The 21,225-nt window shown below is 39.8% G+C and overlaps 2 protein-coding genes across 3 annotated transcripts; both read right to left on the bottom strand.

Annotated features, from left to right (window-relative positions):
• Positions 1–690: 690 nt before the first annotated feature.
• Positions 691–20,652, bottom strand: LOC146556694 (potassium voltage-gated channel subfamily E member 2-like). The gene is made up of 3 exons (XM_085249160.1): positions 20,513–20,652; positions 1,902–1,950; positions 691–1,287 (listed from the first exon to the last, which is right to left on the bottom strand). The coding sequence occupies exons 2-3, from the start codon at positions 1,929–1,931 to the stop codon at positions 955–957; spliced, it is 363 nt and encodes a 120-aa protein (XP_085105286.1). The 5' UTR covers positions 1,932–1,950; positions 20,513–20,652; the 3' UTR covers positions 691–954.
• On the bottom strand, positions 13,948–20,650 carry slc5a3b (solute carrier family 5 member 3b). 2 transcript variants are annotated; one of them, XM_085249158.1, is made up of 2 exons: positions 20,513–20,650; positions 13,948–18,364 (listed from the first exon to the last, which is right to left on the bottom strand). In XM_085249158.1, the coding sequence occupies exon 2, from the start codon at positions 18,072–18,074 to the stop codon at positions 15,939–15,941; it is 2,136 nt and encodes a 711-aa protein (XP_085105284.1). In that variant the 5' UTR covers positions 18,075–18,364; positions 20,513–20,650; the 3' UTR covers positions 13,948–15,938. The 2 variants fall into 2 exon arrangements, with proteins under 2 accessions (XP_085105284.1, XP_085105285.1); XM_085249159.1 differs by lacking the exon at positions 20,513–20,650 and adding an exon at positions 18,911–20,497.
• Positions 20,653–21,225: the final 573 nt, after the last annotated feature.

The following is a 21,225-nucleotide window of genomic DNA, read 5'->3' as shown; positions in this document are numbered from 1 at the left end:
CACTGAAGCCACAAAAAAGCATTAGAAACACTTCTACTTTGGTGTCTTGCATTCATGCTCCTGCTTGAAGTACTGCAGGTGCTTATAAGATCTCGGGATAGAGGTACTGCTGCCCTCCTCAGGCCAAAATATGTACGGCTGCTGACAAACCTTTTCATAGCACTTTTGGCCACAGCACAGCAGGAATGCATGTGCAGGTGTGATTACATAAAGCTGAATCTTTGAAAAATGTGCATGAATGTCAGAATGTCTTTATGTTCACTATGCACTTTTGTTGCTTTGGAAACCTTAGACCTCTGATACTTCAATTACATTTTTAGAGTGCTACTTATCAAGTAAAGTTCTGCCCAAAACTCACAGCCCATACTTACTTACAACAAGGGAACACTGACTGTAAGTTGAGTTGATTAGTAAAGAAAATAAGATAATAGGTGCCATCTGGACACATGCAGCAGATGGCCATTGGCAGAAAAAATGTTTTTATGTGAGTGCTGTCCAACAAATACCTCTGGAAATTTACATCACAACCATCACAATGGTTAAAAATTATAAACCTTTATTCGGTGTACCTCCTCCTTTTCTTTTTCTTTCTTTCTTTCTCTCTCCGTCTCTGTCTTGTCTCTAGGTATGTTTGTGTGGGTGCATATATGTGAGAATAAAGAAACAACAGCTCAAAGTGCAAAATCTTTATATGCTTCAAAGCGCAACATCTCAAAATCTACATTTTTTTCCCTAATACATTTCCAGTATTGCATTGTTATACATCTACATATAAGCTGTCCTTCAGAAGCTCATCTAACAGGTTAGCAGTGGGACATCAAGAAATAACTTTGCAAAATCTGCTGTTGTGCTCATTAGTAATGGTAACTGATTAATGATGGTTCTTTTTTTATATGACTTTTTTTTCTGCTGGTCTTCACAGCAAATCTCTGCTGTGACCTCATTCTGCCCTCATTATCTAGCCTCAAAATTAGCTATGATATCGCCCTGCTGTTTTTGAGCAGTCCAGTCCTCCTTGATGTATTGGTGGTAGGGGTCATTAGAGTGCTCCCTCCTTTTAGATTTGACTGTGTTCACCAGCATGGCCACAATAATGAAGGCAAACATGCCGATCATCACGGCGAGATACCAGATCACGTCCCTGAAGTTCTCCTCAGCCAGAGTCTTGTCCAGAGAGTTGCTTGCAGCAGTCACGTTGCGCCTCCAGTTATCCAGGAAGTGATTCAGTGCGTTGGTAAGGGACGTCTCAAGATGAAGGGTCAAGTTTGACCAATTAGTGTCACTCAACTAGTTGAAAGAACCACAAGACTTTTATCAAAAAATGAAAAAACATGGAAAATTTATTTTATAGCCCCATTTGTTTGCTTTAAATCCTGTAAATCCAAAATCTGCTTGACACAAACACAAAAAATAAAGCAAAATATAAAGAAGAAAAAAAAGAAAAAACAGCAAAGAAGATGTTCTTGGGTATTCTTTAATTCAATTTTCATTCAAAGTTGAACTTTCAATTCATTTGATTTGCGTCAACAGCACTTTACTGTTTTTTATCAGCATAAAATGTAAAACACTGCAAGTCTGATCAAAACATGATGTTAGGTTTTTTATTGTTACACTGAAATTCTTTCTTTAATTGCTTATAAAAGAAAAAGCATAGAAAACTGACATGCACCCTTCATGTGCCCTTTTGAATACACAAAGTAACACATTTGTTATCAGGTGAGAAAATGAGTTTTCAGAGCTCAAAAACACAAAACAAGTAACAGTGCATTATTTTTCCTTTATTTATTTCATTTAATGTCACCTGAAGACAAATTTGCTCTTAAATATATAGAGATAGATTTAACAATTTAACATTACTGAGTGACAAAGACTATAAACATTTAAGCTTCAACTGTACCAACCTTTTGCCATGTTTGAGAAGGCCACATCATGGAACTGATCAGGAAATCACTTTGGAATGAAAGCAGAGAAAAACAGGGAGAGAGCACAAGAGCGTCGGCGGTCAGAGTAACCTACGAAGTAATTAGCTCACAGAAAGCTGCTTATATTTTATTTGCTGTCTTTATCTTTCGTGTGTGTGTGTGTGTGTGTGTGTGTGTGTGTGTGTGTGTGTGTGTGTGTGTGTGTGTGTGTGTGTGTGTGTGTGATAGTGAGGCATGACCTTGAATAAGGCATATTAAAATGTTGATATTTGCTTTGGATACTTGAGACATAAGAGTGCTGATAGTGGTTAAAAGGTGAAAAACACATTTATACGCCCATTAATTCCCATATACCAAAAAGAAATAACATCACTTTATAGTTATTGGCTTGGCCTGACTTGTTTGAAATGTAATTCCTCATTTGCCCTCATAGAGGGAGCGCAGTATAAAATTGAGTGATAGCCAGTCTAAAGCAGTTTTAAACAGGCTTACCCTAGATGGCAGCAACACGTAATGCAACACATTTAAGAGCCATACACATATATATACATACATATATACATATACATATATATATATTAATGAATTACCCCAGTAAATCAGTTCTCAGATATGCTTGACTCCATATTCAGCGAAAAACCAAGGAATTAAAATGAAGTCCTTGTTTATAGTAAATTTTCCGGTACCAGCTGTCAAGAGCAATAAGAGGTCTGTCTCAAGGACACTCCAGCTTTGTGTCTGTGTGTAAAAAGGATGCTTGATAACATACTTTATAATTGTTTGAAAGCCTGGTGTTTTTGCCCAACAGAGCCACGTTGCTGTAAGGGATGACTCCTACTATATCTGATCATTTCCAGATCATTCATGCTTTGTATTGCTGGGCCAGCAGTTGGATAGCTGCTGGGTTTCTTCCCTGTAAACACAAAACTTAAGGCATATGGAAGGTTTTGCACAAAGACCATCAGTGCAATGAGACACACTGAAAAGAGTTGTCTCTAGCCTAAAGGAGAGAGACAATAGAAGCAGAATAGATGAAAACAGTAAGTCTGTAACCCGATAGACATTCTGTGGAATATGTCTTGCAAAATTCCTCAACCAGTGTGCCAAAAAGAAAGAAAAGGGGGGAAAGAGTCTTAAAAAGTAAAATAGAAACTGCCTTATCTACTTTGCAAATGTAGGTCCTCCTGCTAATGCTCTCCTCGTGGAAAAGTTACAGGCTGGTGTCTGATGGAAATTTTCATGTGCAAATCAGATAAAAGGAGATTTTGCATAGTAAAAAAAAAAAGTCCAAGTGTTTCAGGGTCTCCACGCTGACCCTGGATTTTTTCTATGTTTCTCTTAACTCTGGTCAGTTTTCAGACACTTTTCAGGTGAATTTTTCCAGTTGGCTTAGTCTGATGAAAGCTCCTTACAACACAATATGTGGTGAAATGGACGGACAGCGGGAGACCACATGTCATGCTTTCGCAATAAAAGGCAAGAGTACCACATCAGCCTCGAGAGAGTTGTTATCTCATCCACCTTATGTATGAAATGAATGGAAAAAAATAACATACAGTTATATGAACAGTTTGATTGTTGCACTTAATGCAAGCATACAGCAGATGGGCATTAAATAAGTCACTCAGAGTCTGTCGTATATTACTACAATTACCTGTTGTAATGATGCTTTAGAGTACAAAGCAACTATAGACTAGTTGACAGATTAGCTTTTGACTTGCAAGGTTTAATGCAACACTAGTGAGTGTGACATTAATCGTTACCCTTAAATCCTTAATTGTAATTTATAATCTATATAATCTTACTTATGATATCATCATTCTCATGCGTTTTATGTTCATGCATTTCTAAAATTGCAGACACTTACTGTCACAGGCAGCAAATGCAGGTATCTTAGTTAACAAGTTTTATTTATAAACCATGTTAACTAAACGGGTTTATGAATCAAAGAGGAGTGCGGCAATCATTTATAAGGTCACAATCAAGCAGCACTAAAGAAAAACTGCTTCAATACTCTGACATGAAAGCTAAGAAAACCCCTAAAATGACCTCTGATTATATCAAACTCAATATTGCACTGACATGGGTCCTCTGGCATGGAGTCCTGAGTGCTTTCTAGAAATCCAGGGCTGTGTTGAATACATGTTTTTTGGCTTCTAAAGGGAGGCAGATTGAAAAACTCTGAGATAAATTAAGTACAGAGCCAGACAGAGAAACTGAGTTTCCCCGAATTATTAGTAAAAGGATGAGTGGAATGTACAACAACGTGATCCGAAAAAAGGGCAACACAGGCAGTCATCGCAAGCCTGGCTGGATTAAACGTCAGTGGTCACGGAAGGACCGGATGGCAAAAGAAACCCCAAGGGCGAGGGTGACATATGCAAAACAGAGGGCAGTGCCACCGGACGCAGCGAACCATAGTGTGTAGCTAGGCCAGAAAGTTATATAAACTCTGAAATGCAGATTTAGAAACGCAAAAAGAAAAAAACACACAAACTACACACACACTAAAACTACATTCTGATCATTCTTCTTTGTCACAATACTTGCAAAAAAAGCACACTCAGTTTCCTCAAAAGAGCTTGTGTGTATGTTCATGGGGTCCTGGCAGCACTTTACCATGAAGTGTTGGTTTGCAAATTCTGGGTTCACATGAGTCAGTGTTCATGATTATATAATCATCGACAAGTACAGTCAAGACTTGTCTTTTCAGTTGATCAGGTATGTAGCAGTTCAATAGATAATACCTTTCTAAGAAAGAGGGCACCTTGATGCAAATTTCAATTATGTCTTTTAATCATGTTGACGTAGCTCATGTTTTAACTTGCTTGACACCGAGCCTTTGTGTCTTTCCACTGTGATTCACCTGACCTTGGAGCTGCAGTACTTTTCCACACATGAGCATTCTTACGTTAGCATTCTTTCTTCCTATCTCAGTGACTTGGTGCAATTGTAATGAGATACTGCAAAAGATAGCAGTCACACTGTGTTTACATGAGGATGCAAGTGCACGTTAGGGCAGAAAAAGTAAAGGATAACATGAATATGTTCAAAACAGAGATCTCCCTGCGTTTCTGAGTCCTCATTTTGATGCTAAAAACATATGTGTGTATGTGTAAAAGCAAAAGACAGTAATGGATTACCAATGAAAACGTTCCACATACTGGTCATGTGGTGCACACAGTTCAGTCTGTAATGAAACCAAAGCTGATGCTGTGATTAATAAAGAAGTGTGGACCATCTGTTTGCAGTGGCTGAACGGCCCTTCTTGTAGGGGGCAGCTGCCTGACACTGGCTATGAAACAATAAAGCAGGAAAAACAAAATAATTAAAGAACAGCCTACACTTTACTGATGAAGACATTAAAGCTGTTTAATGTGATGGATACCCAGTTCGCTAGTCTAACTAGAGATACAGTATGATATATGTCTCTTGGGTCATGGGGTCCAGTAATTATGATGATATTATCACTTAAATTAATGCTCCACAAATTAGACAGGACTAGCCATAAAATGTAAATTATAAATTTTAATCTGCTTTGAAAGGAAATGTTTCATGCACACATTCTGCTGCGGGCCAAAGCTTGGGATATGTTATTAACAAAGTTAAGATGTTTCATTTTTAACAATCAAATGACTCGGCATGGTAACAGAAGGAAAAATACATTGCTTGGCCTAGCAATAATTGCAAATATGATGTTGCTTTTATTTCTATTGCAAGCAGACTTTGGTAACAGTGCTGACCATATGGAAAATTGATGTTTTTCTATTACAGCACGTGCCTGTATTAAAGAAATACAACACATGGCAGGAGAGTAAAGTTCTAACCCTGGAGGGCCTGAAATATAACACACTCTTAAATATTTCCATTCACTCTCACCTATTTGCCTTAAGTTATTGCAGTGAGTTTACTGTCCTATGATAATACTAATGTAAGAAGAGTGATAAGGATTGTTTATCTCTTTATAATGACATACAGTATTGACCGGCATTGATAAGGATTTAGCTGGTTGCGTATTAACTAAACTGGTCTACTTTTTTTTGCACATCATATCAATAACTTGCTGCTTCTCTCTGAGCAAACCCTTTATCAGCAGCTGTGTTGTTGAGGTGTAACTCATCAAGAATGTTGTTGTCAGGGGTCAATTTGACCCAGAAAGATAGGAAAAGACCTCGCTGGCTTCAGTGATTCGCAGTTATTGTGTTGGGGCCCTAGACACTAGTCTCCCAGCTGTTATTTCTAAAAGAGGTAAATATTTCCTTTTGCCATTGAAGCCCTATTCCATGGATTAATGCAGAATCCCAGGCATGCCGCCATAGTTTAGTCGGTGCGGTGCATTTGGAACGTCAGGAATGCATTGACTATGTGTTTGCCGTATATTTGAAAGGTCACAGCACATTGCATACATGGCTGCTTCCGTTGTCACTTCAATAAGAAAGAACAACAGAGACGTTTTTGATGTTTCAAAGTGTCTGGATAGCAACGTGACCTAAAAGGGCGCACGATACAACTTACAACTTGCAGCTATCTCATTAGCTCAGCTCATTGCAACATGTTCATTTCACACTCAAAGTAGCATTAATAACAAATATTTATCGCTTTCGTTATATACTTACATACTTTAAAAAAATCTTTGAACAACACCTAAGTAAAATGTGATCTCAAATATCAGCTAACAACGACCATTACTTGTCCTACAAAGCTGACAGCCCTGAAAGTTTTTGCACTGGACGACATCATGTGAACTGACTGACATTGAAATTGGTCAGTTGGGTTTACTATTAAAGCACAAGAGTCACTAAATGGCTGACTGAATGTATTCAGGTTAAGTTACCTTATCGTACCATCTTGTGAAGTCAGACATATATTTTAAAAAAAGAAAGCCGCTGGGTTGCCTTTCCTGGAACATACTTGGAGGTTACTGGAATAAAAAACCACTTCCATCAGATTTGCATTTCCCAACAGAAGTGGCACACCTCACTGGCAGTGCAACCTCTGCACATAACTTATACTAATACTATATTAATTAAAAGAAACTGTACTAACTTATGATTAATTTATTTTAGCAGTACTCATTTATATTTTGACAGGTAGGATCATAATTTTTACGTACCAGCTCCCAGTGACGCAGTAATAGTTTTGAATAGATTTGAATGTAATAAAGAAAAGGGTTATCGACCACCCACAATTCTCTGCCACTTATCTCTGTCAAACTCAGCGGCTTCATGAATAATTCTGTCGTCGTTGCCTCCCTGATGTCAGAGCAGAGATAAAGGCATTAGGAAACATAAGCCCTATAAACTCAGCTTGCAGAGCTGTTGCATTTAAACTGAACAAGATGCAACATCCACATGCCCCTGGATTCAGCTACTGACTTAGAGCGAGGATCAGACGAAGACAAAAGTCCCACCAGAAACTGTTCATTCCAAGAAAATCGTAAAAAATAAATAATAAGTAATATTTTTATTGTTTTGCAGGGGTTACAGGGGGTATGGCCTGCACAACCTCTTTTACTTACATGTGGATAGGAGATAGCAACAATGCGTGTGTTTTGTTAGATTCTTCCCAGTTTAGGTTTTGTAGAGTTTTCTGTTCAGCAATAAAAGCTCTTCTTCCTGCCTGCACACAGTCGGATCATGACAACTGCATCTAATGCTGTCCATTGTGCTTGATGATACAAAGCTTTGGATTTAGCTGCTTAGCAATGGAAACCCATAAAGCTCTCTACGCACTGTTACAATAATCTGGAGGCTGCATGAAGTTTGATCTCTAGCACTTCCACTTTGGTGTAATACCACTAACAGTTAACTGTTGAATATTTTGCAGTGAGGAAATTTCATGACGGTACTTGTTGCACAGTTGGCATCCTATCATGATGCCATGCCGGAATCGACGGTGCTCCTGAGAGCGACCTATGCTTAGGTGCTTGAATTTACACACCTGTGGCCACTGGCCGTGGAAGTGATTGGAAAACCTGAATATAGTGATTTGGATGGGTGAGTGAATACAGTTGGCAATATGGTGTGAATTTTAGCCACCAGCCGGGGGGCATTTGCTAGAAACTCAGACTTGTAGAGACTTACATACCTTAATTCAACTAAAGCGTGAAGCAGGTGGAGGTTTAATGCAGGGGATTACCTGTGCTTGAACAAAGAAGTGGCTTCATGGCATTTTTTTGTTTGTTTCTTTGTTTTATTTTGTTGCACAGGTGGCAATCTATCGTGCCATCTATTTTGTTTTAGTTTTTTTTCTTGTGAGCTCTGAAAAAAGATATATCATCTAATGTTATATAATCACAGGTGTTCTATCTATATCAGTATTGCTGCAAAAGAAAAGAGTCACACCTCATTTTATGATATTTTGCAAGGAAAATCAGAAATGGGTGCAGCAATTTATTAAAAAATGTAAATCCAGTTTATAAAATATGTGCAATTCTAAGTTTTACAACCACAATTTCTTATTACTACCATTCTCTTTCTCTCTTAGGCACGCTTTATTGTCATTTATTACAGCAGTCTTCAGGAATAATTCTCCGGGTTTTATAAGGAACAATCAAAGCTCTTCTTTGGTTGTTGGCTGCCTTTTGTTCTGTTCTCTGTCGAGACGATCCCACACAGCCTCAGTAAAGTTGAGGTACAGGCTCTGGAAAGCATAATCAATGACTGATAGTGCTGCATTGTGTGTTTTTCTGTCCAGGTGTGTTTTTACTGCATTCACAGTGAGTTTGGGATCGATGTCATGCTCAAAAGTGAAACTGCTGCCAATCAATTTTGGTATCATGTGGTTGATTAAAATCTTACAATACATTTCCCTGTTTATTCTTTCATCAGTTTTGACAAGTTCCCCAACACCACTGGTTGAAATAATAAAAATAAATAAATAAAGACCGCGCCCCCACCATGTTTTACAGACGGCTGTACATCTCTTCCTCCATGTTAACGTCATTTATTAACAGGCTTTATTTCCTGTTTCTTAAGGAAATTACTTTTAGATACTGCTCACCATTTGCTGCAGCTTCTTGAACATCTGGCTCCTTGGAAGTACTGTATATGTCACCCCATGTTTGCTTTAAAGAAGTACGTTACATTGAAGTTGCTATGTTTAACTGGGAAACCTTTTCCTCCTCAACATCCATTCAGGACCATAAACAGCACTTTATTGTCTTCTGAAACTGCTGTGTTGTTCTGCCTATTCTGTCCTAAAATATAGCCTTTTGTTCTGTGACTATTCTTGATCCAATTTATAAGAAACAATTAATATGTCATTAAACTTTATGAAGCTGCATACATGCTGTAATGACAAATGTATTACTTGATGGTTATTACATGTAGCTGTTGACACTTTGTAATGTTGACACAGTTTCTATCCAAACTGTCATTTCAAGCATTTGCTCAGACTATTGTTTGTGTTTTCACTGTCCAATATGGACAATGAACAAAGCATGGCCTGGATGCCAGTATTTTTCCACAAGGACAATATCATTAGTTTCCTCTTGGGAACGAGGGAAGGTATGAGTCGAGTGAGGGCTGGTTGAGGAGAAAAACCTGTTTGTAAGAGAGTTGGAATGATATATTCAATTCAATTCAATTCAATTTTATTTATATAGCGCCAAATCACAACATAAGTCGCCTCAAGGCGCTTCATAGATACAGAGAAAAACCCAACAATCATATGACCCCCTATGAGCAAGCACTTTGGCAACAGTGGGAAGGAAAAACTCCCTTTTAACAGGAAGAAACCTCCGGCAGAACCAGGCTCAGGGAGGGGCGGCCATCTGCTGTGATTGGTTGGGGTGAGAGAAGGAAGACAGGATAAAGACATGCTGTGGAAGAGAGACAGAGGTTAATAACAGATATGATTCAATGCAGAGAGGTCTGTTAATACATAGTGAGTGAGAAAGGTGACTGGAAAGGAAAAACTCAATGCATCATGGGAATCCCCCGGCAGCCTATGTCTATTGCAGCATAACTAAGGGAGGTCCAGCCCTAACTATATGCTTTAGCAAAAAGGAAAGTTTTAAGCCTAATCTTGAAAGTAGAGATAGTGTCTGTCTCCTGAATCCAAACTGGAAGCTGGTTCCACAGAAGAGGGGCCTGAAAACTGAAGGCTCTGCCTCCCATTCTACTTTTAAATACTCTAGGAACAACAAGTAGGCCTGCAGAGCGAGAGCGAAGTGCTCTAATAGGGTGATATGGTACTACAAGGTCATTAAGATAAGATGGGGCCTGATTATTTAAGACCTTGTATGTGAGGAGCAGGATTTTGAATTCAATTCTGGATTTAACAGGAAGCCAATGAAGGGAAGCCAAAACAGGAGAAATATGCTCTCTCTTTCTAGTCCCTGTCAGTACTCTTGCTGCAGCATTTTGGATTAACTGAAGGCTTTTCAGTGAATTTTTTGGACATCCTGATAATAATGAATTACAGTAGTCAGCAATATGGCAACAAGAAATCAACTATTTTAAATAACTAGGGTCAAGTGGTTTCTTGTATATTTCAGCAGTGATATGAAATCACAACAAAACCAGAGTGCTGGAATCCCAGTCTGTGGCTTTAATTTAAGAGCAGGTTGTTGGTTTTAATGGAGGATCTTAAAGTATTGTATCTGAAATGGGGATATTTGGATGTAGCAGTACTAATAATAATGATGGTGAATTTACTGAAGAAGAGCTATTGCAGTTGCAACTTCCATGCATTTATATTCGTAATATTAGCTTCAAAGTGTACTTAACTAAGTTATGACCAACAAAAAATGTCTGGGAAAGAAAATGAATACTTTTAGGTTTGTCTGCTTTTTTTTTTTTTCTTTATTCATCACAGCTGGCCAATCATTTTTATTTTTCAGTCATGAACACTCTGCCTCCCAAAGGTCATCTGTTGGATTAAGATCTGTTGACTGTGGAGGCCGTTTGAGCACAGTGACCTCACTGTCATGTTCAGAAAATCAGGTTGAAATGATTTGAGCTTTGTGACATGGTGCATTATCCTTCTGGAATCAGCTATGAGAAGATGGGTACACTGAGCTCTTAAAGAGATGGACAAGGTCAGCGTGGTTGTAACAAGCAGTGATTTGAGTTACTGTTGCTCTCCTATCAGGTCAAAGCAGTCGGGCCATTCTCCTCCGACCTCTGCCATCAACAAGGCATTTTCACCCAAAAAACTGCCTCTCACTGAATATTTTCTCTTTTTGGACCATTCTCTTTAAATCCTAGAGGTGACTGCAAGAGAAAAACCCAGATCAGCAGTTTCTTAAATACTCAGAGAAGCCCATCTGGCAACAGCAACCTTGTTCAAAGTAACCTAAATCCATTTATTGTTCATTCTGAGGCGCAGTTTGAACTTCAGCAGGCACTCTTCACCATTATTACATGTCTAAATGCATTGAGTTGCTGTCCTGTGACTGGCTGGTTCGTATTTCTGTTAATGTGGAGTTGAACATGTGTATCTAATCAAGTAGCTGGTGAGTGTATATATTATGGTAGAGGGGGGGGGGAATATAAGGTCATGTGAAAAAGAAATACTGTGCAATACTAAAAAAAAAAGAAGTCCCCCCCTCCTGCTTCAATTGGAATTAAGCAGGTAAATAGCAGCCAGGTGCTGCAAATGAAACACATTGATTAAGTGATCAGCTGTGAATGTGAGCACCTCTGTGACAGTAGAGGTTTTGACAGTTTCACCTGGCATTCAGGTTCAACAGGTTCATGACAGTACAATCAGAAAAAAACTCCAATCCAAATGTATTTATAAAGCACATTTGAAGACAACAAAGTTTAACAAAAGTGCTGCACATGAAACAAAGGTTTACATAGTAAAACAGAAGGGACCATATGAATTATATACACAGACATTCGTCCACACACACAAAGCAGTAACACAACAACAGAATTACAAACGTCACAAGTATGGCTTCTAGAGCGATGTCCGTTTGGAGACAAAACTAAAGAGCAGATGTTTGCTCATAATGTACAGCACCACATGTGGAAAAAACCAAACATAGCATATAAGGACAAACACCTCATGCCAGCCGTGAAGCACATTGGTGGAGGGCTGATGAGTTGGGTTTGTTTTACATCCTGTGACTGTAAAACAAACAGATTGCAGTAATTGAGCTGAGCGTGACTCCTCTGAAAACTAATAGAGTCAAATGTGAGGTCGTCTGTAAGAAAGCTAAGTCAAAACTGAGTCAAGCAATAGGACAATGATCCCAAGCGCAGCTGAAAAGAATCAAGGTGTTGCAAAGGCCCAGTCAAAGTGCAGACCTTAACCTAATTGAAAGACCTCTGCATAAATGAATGCTGGCAAACCTCAATAAACTGAAGAAATGTTGTAAAAGACTAGGCAATTTTAGAGACTGACAAACACATACAGAAAATGAGTACTTCAACTTATTGCTCTTAAAGGTGGGTCCACAAGCTATTCAGTCATGCCATGTATTCATTTTTTCTCAAGATCCGGTCATGGCATGTTCTGTCAAGTCCATCTCCGAGGCAACAACCACAAAATAGTTTAAACACCTTTCACCTAAAATAACCTAAAATAAGCAAAGTGGCCTAGAACTAAAAAGCTTAGGCAACATTTTCTGATTTATCATTACATACAGTTACATTACATACACTTCAGCAAATGTTCTTGGTTACCTTACTTTCTTTCAAAATAAATGAACTGCTACACCAGTACCCATAGAGGAGGAATTGCCTGATCAGCTCACTAAACCTTTTTTTTTTTTTTTTTGCCTTGTTTATCAGATTTTCTTTCATAAGAGGCAAATGAAGTCCATTGCTATACATGCTCAGACACTTATGGTCCTCATCCTTGTATGAATAATCCATAAACATTAATCATGTCTTCACGGGGAGGTCAACATTGTGACACAGTTCTAACAAAACAATGCTTTTCCCAAAACCAACTGAGAATCTGCAGGCAGGGTTTCAGGTGACAATTCTAAGTTATTAATTAACATGCTTCGGTCATGGCACCTTCAGAAAAACCTGCCAAGGAAAGTCTGTGTTTGTCTTCCTTTATTCCAATGTGCTACCCACACAGCCGCCTTTGAAATGTGAATGCTACATTCTAACTTGTTGCTATGGGGAGTCACAGGACATCGCTGATATGAGTCATCGTCTAAATTGAAACAGATCATGGCCACTAAATACCACCCTCTGACTAGAAGCAGTTAATGGCAGTGATGACTGTGTCACTCTAAAAAACACACCGTATTAGTCAACAGATTACCTAACCGTACAATATAGCATTTTGCCTTTGGCATCTGTGCTTCATGCCAAGAAAATTTGCATGATGAATGTCTGTTTTCACAATGTAACTTTTAATCCACCCTTAATTGTGGAAAATTACAGAAGTGTGAGGTTTGGTCGCCAGAGGATAAAAGGATGTATGGAGCTAAACTGGTAAGCAGTGGAGATTTGTAAGCCACCGATGCTGGCCTTTTGATTGGTTAAATCTTGTGGGCCTGGAATCACCCAATCCCTGTCTGGCCCTGAGGAGATTATTAGAGCCTTGCCAGGGTTTATATAATCCTGGTCAACAATAAGTAAAAGCTCCCTCCATATATAAACACTGCACACACATGGGATGAAAATTTTGCTACTATAGAAATCCAACATGGAATCCGTCATCTCTTCAGCAGCTCTGAAAACAACATCTCAATCACAGCAAGTTGCAAAATGCCATTTAGACACAATGCAGTTATTCAGAAGTTGTAATGAAAGTCAGTACCAACAGAACCACAGGAGAGGAATTGAAAAGTGAGGTCCATAATTAAACTAATCTGAATTAAAACCATTTAGCAGTTTGTTTGTTTTTTAAACAGATGCCTATGACTTCTTGCATCTTGGAACCAGCAGATAATTACACTGCAATAAAATGTGCCTATAATGCTGCAATAACAGCAAACGCCACCAGCAAACAAATCGTTTGCTGCATACTTCAACTTAATCCTATTATTGTCCAGAAGTGACTTCATTACTCTTTCATTCCTTTGACTATGAAGAACGAAAACACATCTGGCTTTAGTCTCCACGAAAACTTTATTTTCAATCTCTAAAAATAAAATCCATAAAAATAACAATGTAAAGTCTCTCAGAAAGAAAGAAAGCGTTTTAAAGCTCTTTCCCCATACTCATACAGCAATCGTCTGTTAACCATCCTCCATGTTATGCATCATTCACGCCTGACACAGATAGGGATTGGCCTATCACATTATAAAACTGACGTTTTGGACTGAGGTCATTCAACATTGGTGTCAAAAATACATACAAACACAGTACTTTTCGTTTATTTTTGTATTCTGGGGATGAGGTGTTGATGCGTGAACACGTTACACTGTGGGAACAATGACCACAATCTAGAAGGCCAATGATTTCAAGCACCCTGGCTGAATTGCTTTTTTTTTTTTTTTTTTAATTAAGAGCTGAATTGCTCTTAATAATCTCACGATTAAGCTCGTCCAGTAAAGTGCTACTTTGTCAACAAATGCCTGAAATGTCATTTCTGCTTAGCATTATCTGTTAATGCTAACTAAAACTGTCTACATGACAGAACAACAAAATCCTGAAAATGACTTTAAACAAACAAAAAAAAAAAGAAAAGAAGAAATGTGGTATCTAATGCACAAAGTTTCAGTACTTAAAAAACTTAAAGTCTGTGTTCGTCGATGTTTTGTCACTTTAACATTGCACACTAAGACACATTCGGTAGGAGGTTCATAAAAGATGCACTTCAAACAAGATTAAATGACATTTCAGCACTGCAGTGCACTAGAAATACATTAACACACAGTAGATACACAACAGATAGCCTGCTATAGAAGAAATGTACATTGTAGGTGATGCAGTGAGCCCTGAAGTATATTGTACACAATGTGGACATAATGCAATAGAGACAAATTTCAGTAATGTAGAGCACAAAATGAAATTTGCATAAAACACAATCTGACAACTCAACTCAACTCATGACTGTTGGTACTTGTGACTTTTTGTTACGATACAATATTAGTGCATGAACTTTCAACACAATACAGTCACAGAAAGATAAAAATAACAGTGAAAGTAATGAAAACAAAGAAGAAAACACACTACTAGGAAATGTAATATAATAAAAATAGCAGTACAGCTCCAGTTATGCCCTGATTTAGGTCATCAGTGACAACATCGTAAACAGCCAATTCAAATGGACCATTTACATTATGTCATTCATTGCAAGGGGAAATGATAGTAGCGATAATAACAACATTATTAGTCTTGTGCTTCTTTCTGCTCTCTCTTTTCTCTGTACTGCAAAAGATGTATATATTAAAAACATTAAATATTAACCGTAAGTTTCACTAAATTTAGATGCAACACCTTCAGTAGGCTAAATCAAACAGATATAATAATCACAATAAATATAATGGTAATATTCAATACCAGCAGCGAATGCAATGCTTCGCAGCATTAACTCTTTTTTTCCCCCCAAAGTTCATAATGGCCCCTCAACCAAACAAAAAGAAAAAATTAAAAATAAATGGATATTTGTTAATATCCAATATATGTATGCTACACCAGCAACTAAGCCTACAGTCACTGAGAACAAGAGTAAAATAAAAAGCTTAAAAAAAAAAAAAAAAAAATCACAGAATACATTTATTTTCACAATACAAAAAAGACAAGTGCATATGTCAAATAAGGCAAATATTGAATTCACTTAGAGTACAACAATTCTAAAAATCCCAGTAGATATTTTGAATACAGGAATAACAATAAGCACTGTACAAAATTGACACGCTAGTGTCAAATAAGATTCAGAGTCATAGAGAAGTCATAGTTTTTTGTTTTGGTTTGGTTTTTTTAAAATGTGAAGAAGCTTTCATCATTTAAAAAAAATGATTACACTAAGCTTAGATCCCTGTTAGAGAGCTACAAAATACAACTGTAAATATTACAGACAGAGCTTCATACATCTCTGAAAAGTCAACTCTTTCTAAAAGCCCCAGACACCTCCCACCCCACTCGGTCCTTGTTACTACAGTGAAAAATAAACAAACATGAAGATGCCCACAGAGCAGACTGAGACCAAGCCCAGGTTGAGGAGAAGTTTGACTCGAGGTGGCTCGTACAGCATCTCGGCGATGGCTCTCGCGTCCTCCTTCGCCCCTTTTTGCTGAGCGCTCTGCGATTCTCCCTTATAGCCGCAAACCCAGTCCAGCAAACGCATGCACCTGCTCGTCTCCGCACCACTACGGCAGCCTTCCTCTGCTCTGATTGTCTCCATATTTCTGTTACCAATCTGGGCTCCAGGAGTGGTGGCAGGGGACGTTTCTGTACTTGGTGTTGCTGGGTCATGGTCTGTGGAAGGGACCAGAAGTTTGATATCCATCCCGTCCACGCACCTCTCTTTTTTAACGTCTGGGGGCAGCTCTTTACGCAGGCTTGTGTCACCATTACAGTGGTTCTTCTCAGTCAGCCGGTACGTTTCCTCTCTGTTCTTAGGGGGAGTCATTTCAGTGCTGTAGAGCCCCCAGAGGGTGGTGGTGCGAACTTGCTCCTTATCTGGTGGAGAAGTACAGAGACTGACCACAATTGCCACCAACCCTGAAATCCAGAACAGCCCAGCAGCAAAATACATGTAGTGAATTCGAACAACGAAGGCAGGCCTATTATCTGGCTGGTCACAGTGAGGCTGACGGTAGATAAATGCCAGGATCAGTCGTGTGGTACCTAGGGTAAAACCCGTCATGCCTCCCCAGAATGCACCTCTCTCATTACATCGCTTCCAGAATACACCTAGAAGGAAAAGGGCAGCAATTGGTGGAGTGAGGTAGCCAGCAACTTCCTGGATGTAGAGGTATGTCTGTCCACCTTGCATCTCAATAATGACAGGCACCCAGGCAATACTGATGACCACCATGACCACAACAAACATGCGGCCCACAATCAACAGTTCGCGTTGGCATGCCTTCGTCCGAAATGTCTGGTAGATGTCCAAGGTGAAGATTGTGCTTGCGCTGTTGAAGATCGAGTCAAGGTCACTCATCAGGGCAGCTATCATGACTGCCATCATAAGACCCCTAAGTCCCACAGGCATCACCGCCATGACCAGACGTGGGTAGGCAATGTTTGAGCAGCCAGCTTGGGAACCACAAACAGCCATGCAGTGCTCCGGCCCGATGCAGGCAATCTCATCTGCAAACAAAATGCGGGATATCATTCCTGGAATGACTATTAGAAACATGGGCAGGATTTTGAGAAATCCAGCCATGAGTGTTGAGCCCTTTGCATGAGCAATGTTTTTTGCTGCCAGTACTCTCTGGACAATGACCTGGTCCGCACACCAGTACCAAATAGATGCAGGCGTCTGGCCAAAAAGAAAACCTGGCCAAGGAATGTCTTCATCCAGGGGACCTCGAAGGATGCTCAGCGAGTTTGGTTTAGGGTCAATGCGACATGAAGGCGAGTATGTGTAGTTTCCAGTGGCTAGTATAGCGGTAACATTAGGAACTGCCTGCATGTACTTAGTTCTGACACCCTCTAGCCCACCGACTTTGATCAGGCTCATAATGGTTAAGGTGAGGGCTCCACCGATCATCAACACTGCCTGAAGGGCGTCGGTGTAGAGCACTGCCACCAATCCACCAGTGACAGTGAGCAGAGCAGTCATACTGATAAGCAGAACAATAGACAAATAGAGATTCCATCCAAGGGACTCCTGAATAAAGAGAGCTCCAGCATACAAGTCCACAGACAGTTTGGTAAAAATGTAAAGCAGCACAGACAAGAAAGCAAAGTAAACCTTGAGTCGTTTGCCACCATAGCGTTTTGATAGGTACTCTGGCATGGTGTAGACTCCTGAGTGGATATACACAGGGATAAACACCCAGCCAAGCAGCTGCAGAAGTAGAAGTGCATTAAATTCCCACGCTCCTACAGCATAGCCACTTGCTGCTCCTGACCCAGCCAGGCCAATGAAATGTTCACTGCCAATGTTGCTGACAAACAGCGAGGCACCTATCACAATCCATGTCATGGAGCGTCCAGCCAGGAAGTAGCCGCTCACAGTGCTGCGATTGGCTTTCCACATGGCAAGAAACCCGATGGCTAGCACCAGGACGAAATACAGTGCCACCACAGCTATGTCCACTGCTTCCATTCCACCAGCCATTTTTTTTACAGATTATGTTTAAAAAAAAAAAAAAAGTCTTACAGGAAACTTTAAAAAAATAAAAGAAAATAAAGAAAAATGGAAATATATAAATATACTTATTTTGCACTTGTTTAAATGGAATGGAAATGTTGTGCTTTGGTTTGCTGTCTGGATGGAAGTTGTTAAGATCCACTGTCTGGTCAAATACACTACTTGGATGGGGTTATCCACTGGCACTGAGGTCGTTCTAGTTTTTAAGCGGAGGATGCTGCACGTCTCTGGTCTAGAAAAGCCAAGAGTTAAAATTCCTGCAAGACAGCAAAGAAAAACACCACATTAGAGGTTTGATTTGAAGTGTAGTGGGGGCAAAAAAAAAAAAATTACAGAAATGTGTTGCATCTGATGACAAAAATAAAAAGATCAAAAATCACTAATAAAAGAAAATATATGTAAATATATGAAAATATGCTCAGTAAACTACATGAAGCTCAATATATTATTGCTCATTTCCAGCTTTGCAACTCTAGTATTTTTCCAGTGGGATTAGACTTCCTGTGACTTTCCTCGTTAATCTGTTTAAAAACAAAAGGACTCAAGCCACACTACTATAAAACCTTCAAAGAAGCATTATGTAAGACATCATGAAATGTGGCAAAGACTATGCCGCTGCGCCACTACCAAATGTGCAGTTTGACTTGTGCCTTACACAAAAACTTGCAGCGCATTAAAATAAACAGGTAGCAAAAATACATTTAGGGCTACAAGTTTAAATATGGAGCTAAAGGAGTATAGCTCCTTTATATATACCACACAAAACAAGGACCGATTCACAATGTCTGCTTTTATGGACACACCTGAATCTGTTAAACTGGCATCGTCATATTCCACTCCTGAAATTAGAAGGACATTTAACTGCACCAAAAGTTTATAGCTAACTGCATTCTGCATATGCTAAATATTCCAAATTCTGCAGGAACATAAGATTACAAGAGGGATGGATTAAAATAAAATTCTTGTGTCAGCAAAAAGTAATATGCAAGGGGATGTCAGAGCACATCTGTTTTGTGTCAGTCTCATACACACATACACACACAAACATACAAACACACACTTGGCTGCCAGGCCCCTCCTGAGGTTTCAGCTTGCCATGCATGGGAGAAAATAACCCCACGCATCGGACTTCACAACCATGCTTTATGCATAACCATCCCTCTCTGTAAAAGAAGCCTTTGTTTTCATTTTACCATCTCATCATCAAGGCCTGCGCTCCATGTGTTCACCACAAACTGCCCATGAGACTCTGAAATATAGCATTCATTCATTCAGCAGACAAATAGAATTGTATTTGCAATATCATTATTTAATGCAAGAGTCAAGCTCAATCACCAACACCCCGGTATGCCAGGATGGGGACTCGCGCAGCATGCTCCCACATACTGACATCATGGGTTTAAATAATGCCACGGGGCAGACTTTAGCACATGCATAACACATTAATAAATCCATGTAGTTAAAGTTTCTTTCTTCTTCTTTTTTGTTTCTAAGCCAAGACCTATCTAAGAAGGTCTAGTGTGCAAGTGCATAGCAGTTACTTGACAGCAGAGATGCACGCCAAGACAAACGTGTCCTGGCATGTGCCAATACCACATTGGGAATACGAATTACAATAAAATATATAAACCCTGAGGATAAACAGAAGCTGCAATTTATTTAAGGAGTCGTTAAGGACTAAACTTATGCTGAGCAGCTTACTTTGCACAGCCGGATTTTAAATGAATGTCGCTCTCTGGCAACGGTCACAGCAGCCTACAAGGAGACACCAAATGTGGCACCTCTGCTTTAAATGTCTAATAACACAATAAGCGATCAAGGGCTTTGGAGCAAAGGCCGACTGACGCCATCGTGGAGAGCAGCGGTATAATGGATAGTTAGTGTACAAAACAATGCCAGATGTGCCTGACAGCCTGAGAGTGCCTTTGTGAATACAGAGAGGAGGGCGACACCAGTCTACCACGGTCAGGCAAGTAGTCCCAACTGCACCTAAGTAGTGGGGGGAAATTTCTAGAACAGTCACTCATTCATCCGCCTGCAAAAACTGCGCATCTTCCAAGAGATAGCAGTCGTCATCATTAGCCATCCTCGAGATGCGGGACGCGTTTCCAAACACACACGGACGGCTCTACGCGTACTCCTTCACACTTTTTACCCTTTAAAACATCCGTCATTTCCCCCTGCCTGACGTCAGCTGTAAAACATGAGTCTGGTGGCTCAACAGTCAGTTGGCACCCCATTGAATGAGACCTAGCGTAGCTTTAAATAAAAGCAGCCTCAATGGACTTCCCGCTGGCACGTGCTCGGATATTTTGGTTTATTGACAAAACAGCTCAGCCTCCACACACACACTCACCGGTTCTGCTGATAAAAAAAAAAGTCAAAACAAGTCGCTACACATGTACCTGGATCGCTAGTGTTCGCGAACGCGCCAAAAGCAAAGAGATTCACAACCGTCTCTCTCCACGCCCCATAGGCGGAGATGTGTGTGGAGAAGCGTCTTCGTACTGAATGCTCGCAGCTTCCTCGGCTCACGTAGGTCGCCTCTCCAGGTTGTGGACTTCACATTAACTGCCGGCGTGTCTCTTCCGACTTTCACAGAAAGCTGTGATGCCCGTCAGACAATGCTGCCCTCGCTCCTTATAGGCATCCGCTCGATTCCACGCCCCACACGTGTATTACACCCGTGACGTGTTACAGGGCGCAAAATACCGCCTACTAGAAATTGCTCCGGTTTATTATCACTAGGCTACTGGTTCTCCTGGGCACCTGTCTGTTTATGTAAGCTTAGGAAGACAGGCAGGTGCACACTGAGCGATTCAACGGGAAGTCGAGAGTCCTGGGTCACGCCCACCCTTTTCCTCAGCGTGCTTTGAATGAGGAAGATCATTTGCTTGTCCTTAAACAAAATAAGTAGGTTAGGCATATGCATTTTTACGAACTCGTGAAAATTAAAAAGTGTCGGGTTTACTTAAACGTGAAAATGGAGAATAGATGTTAGTATTTACTGGTTTGTCTAACTGGGTAAAGTTGTCTAAATGTTTAGTAACTTTCCACTGCTGATCAGACAAAGCATCCCTAAGCTTGCCAAATCTTCCATAATCTTTTATGTACCCGT

The sequence above is a fragment of the Mchenga conophoros genome, linkage group LG16 (assembly GCF_057382185.1).
Source record: "Mchenga conophoros isolate Kocher_MC1m ecotype Shallow Benthic linkage group LG16, M_conophoros_male_GT1.1, whole genome shotgun sequence".
NCBI classification, from domain to species: domain Eukaryota; kingdom Metazoa; phylum Chordata; class Actinopteri; order Cichliformes; family Cichlidae; genus Mchenga; species Mchenga conophoros.
This window is presented reverse-complemented; position numbering and strand designations above follow the sequence as displayed.

Excerpts from the sequence above, each read along its gene's own strand:
- LOC146556694 (XM_085249160.1), bottom strand. The coding sequence starts at position 1,931 with ATGATGTGGCCTTCTCAAACATGGCAAAAG. Across the intron at positions 1,288-1,901 it reads CTTCTCAAACATGGCAAAAG|TTGAGTGACACTAATTGGTC; the intron begins GTTGGTACAGTT and ends TCTTTCAACTAG.
- slc5a3b (XM_085249158.1), bottom strand. The coding sequence starts at position 18,074 with ATGGCTGGTGGAATGGAAGCAGTGGACATAGCTGTGGTGGCACTGTAT.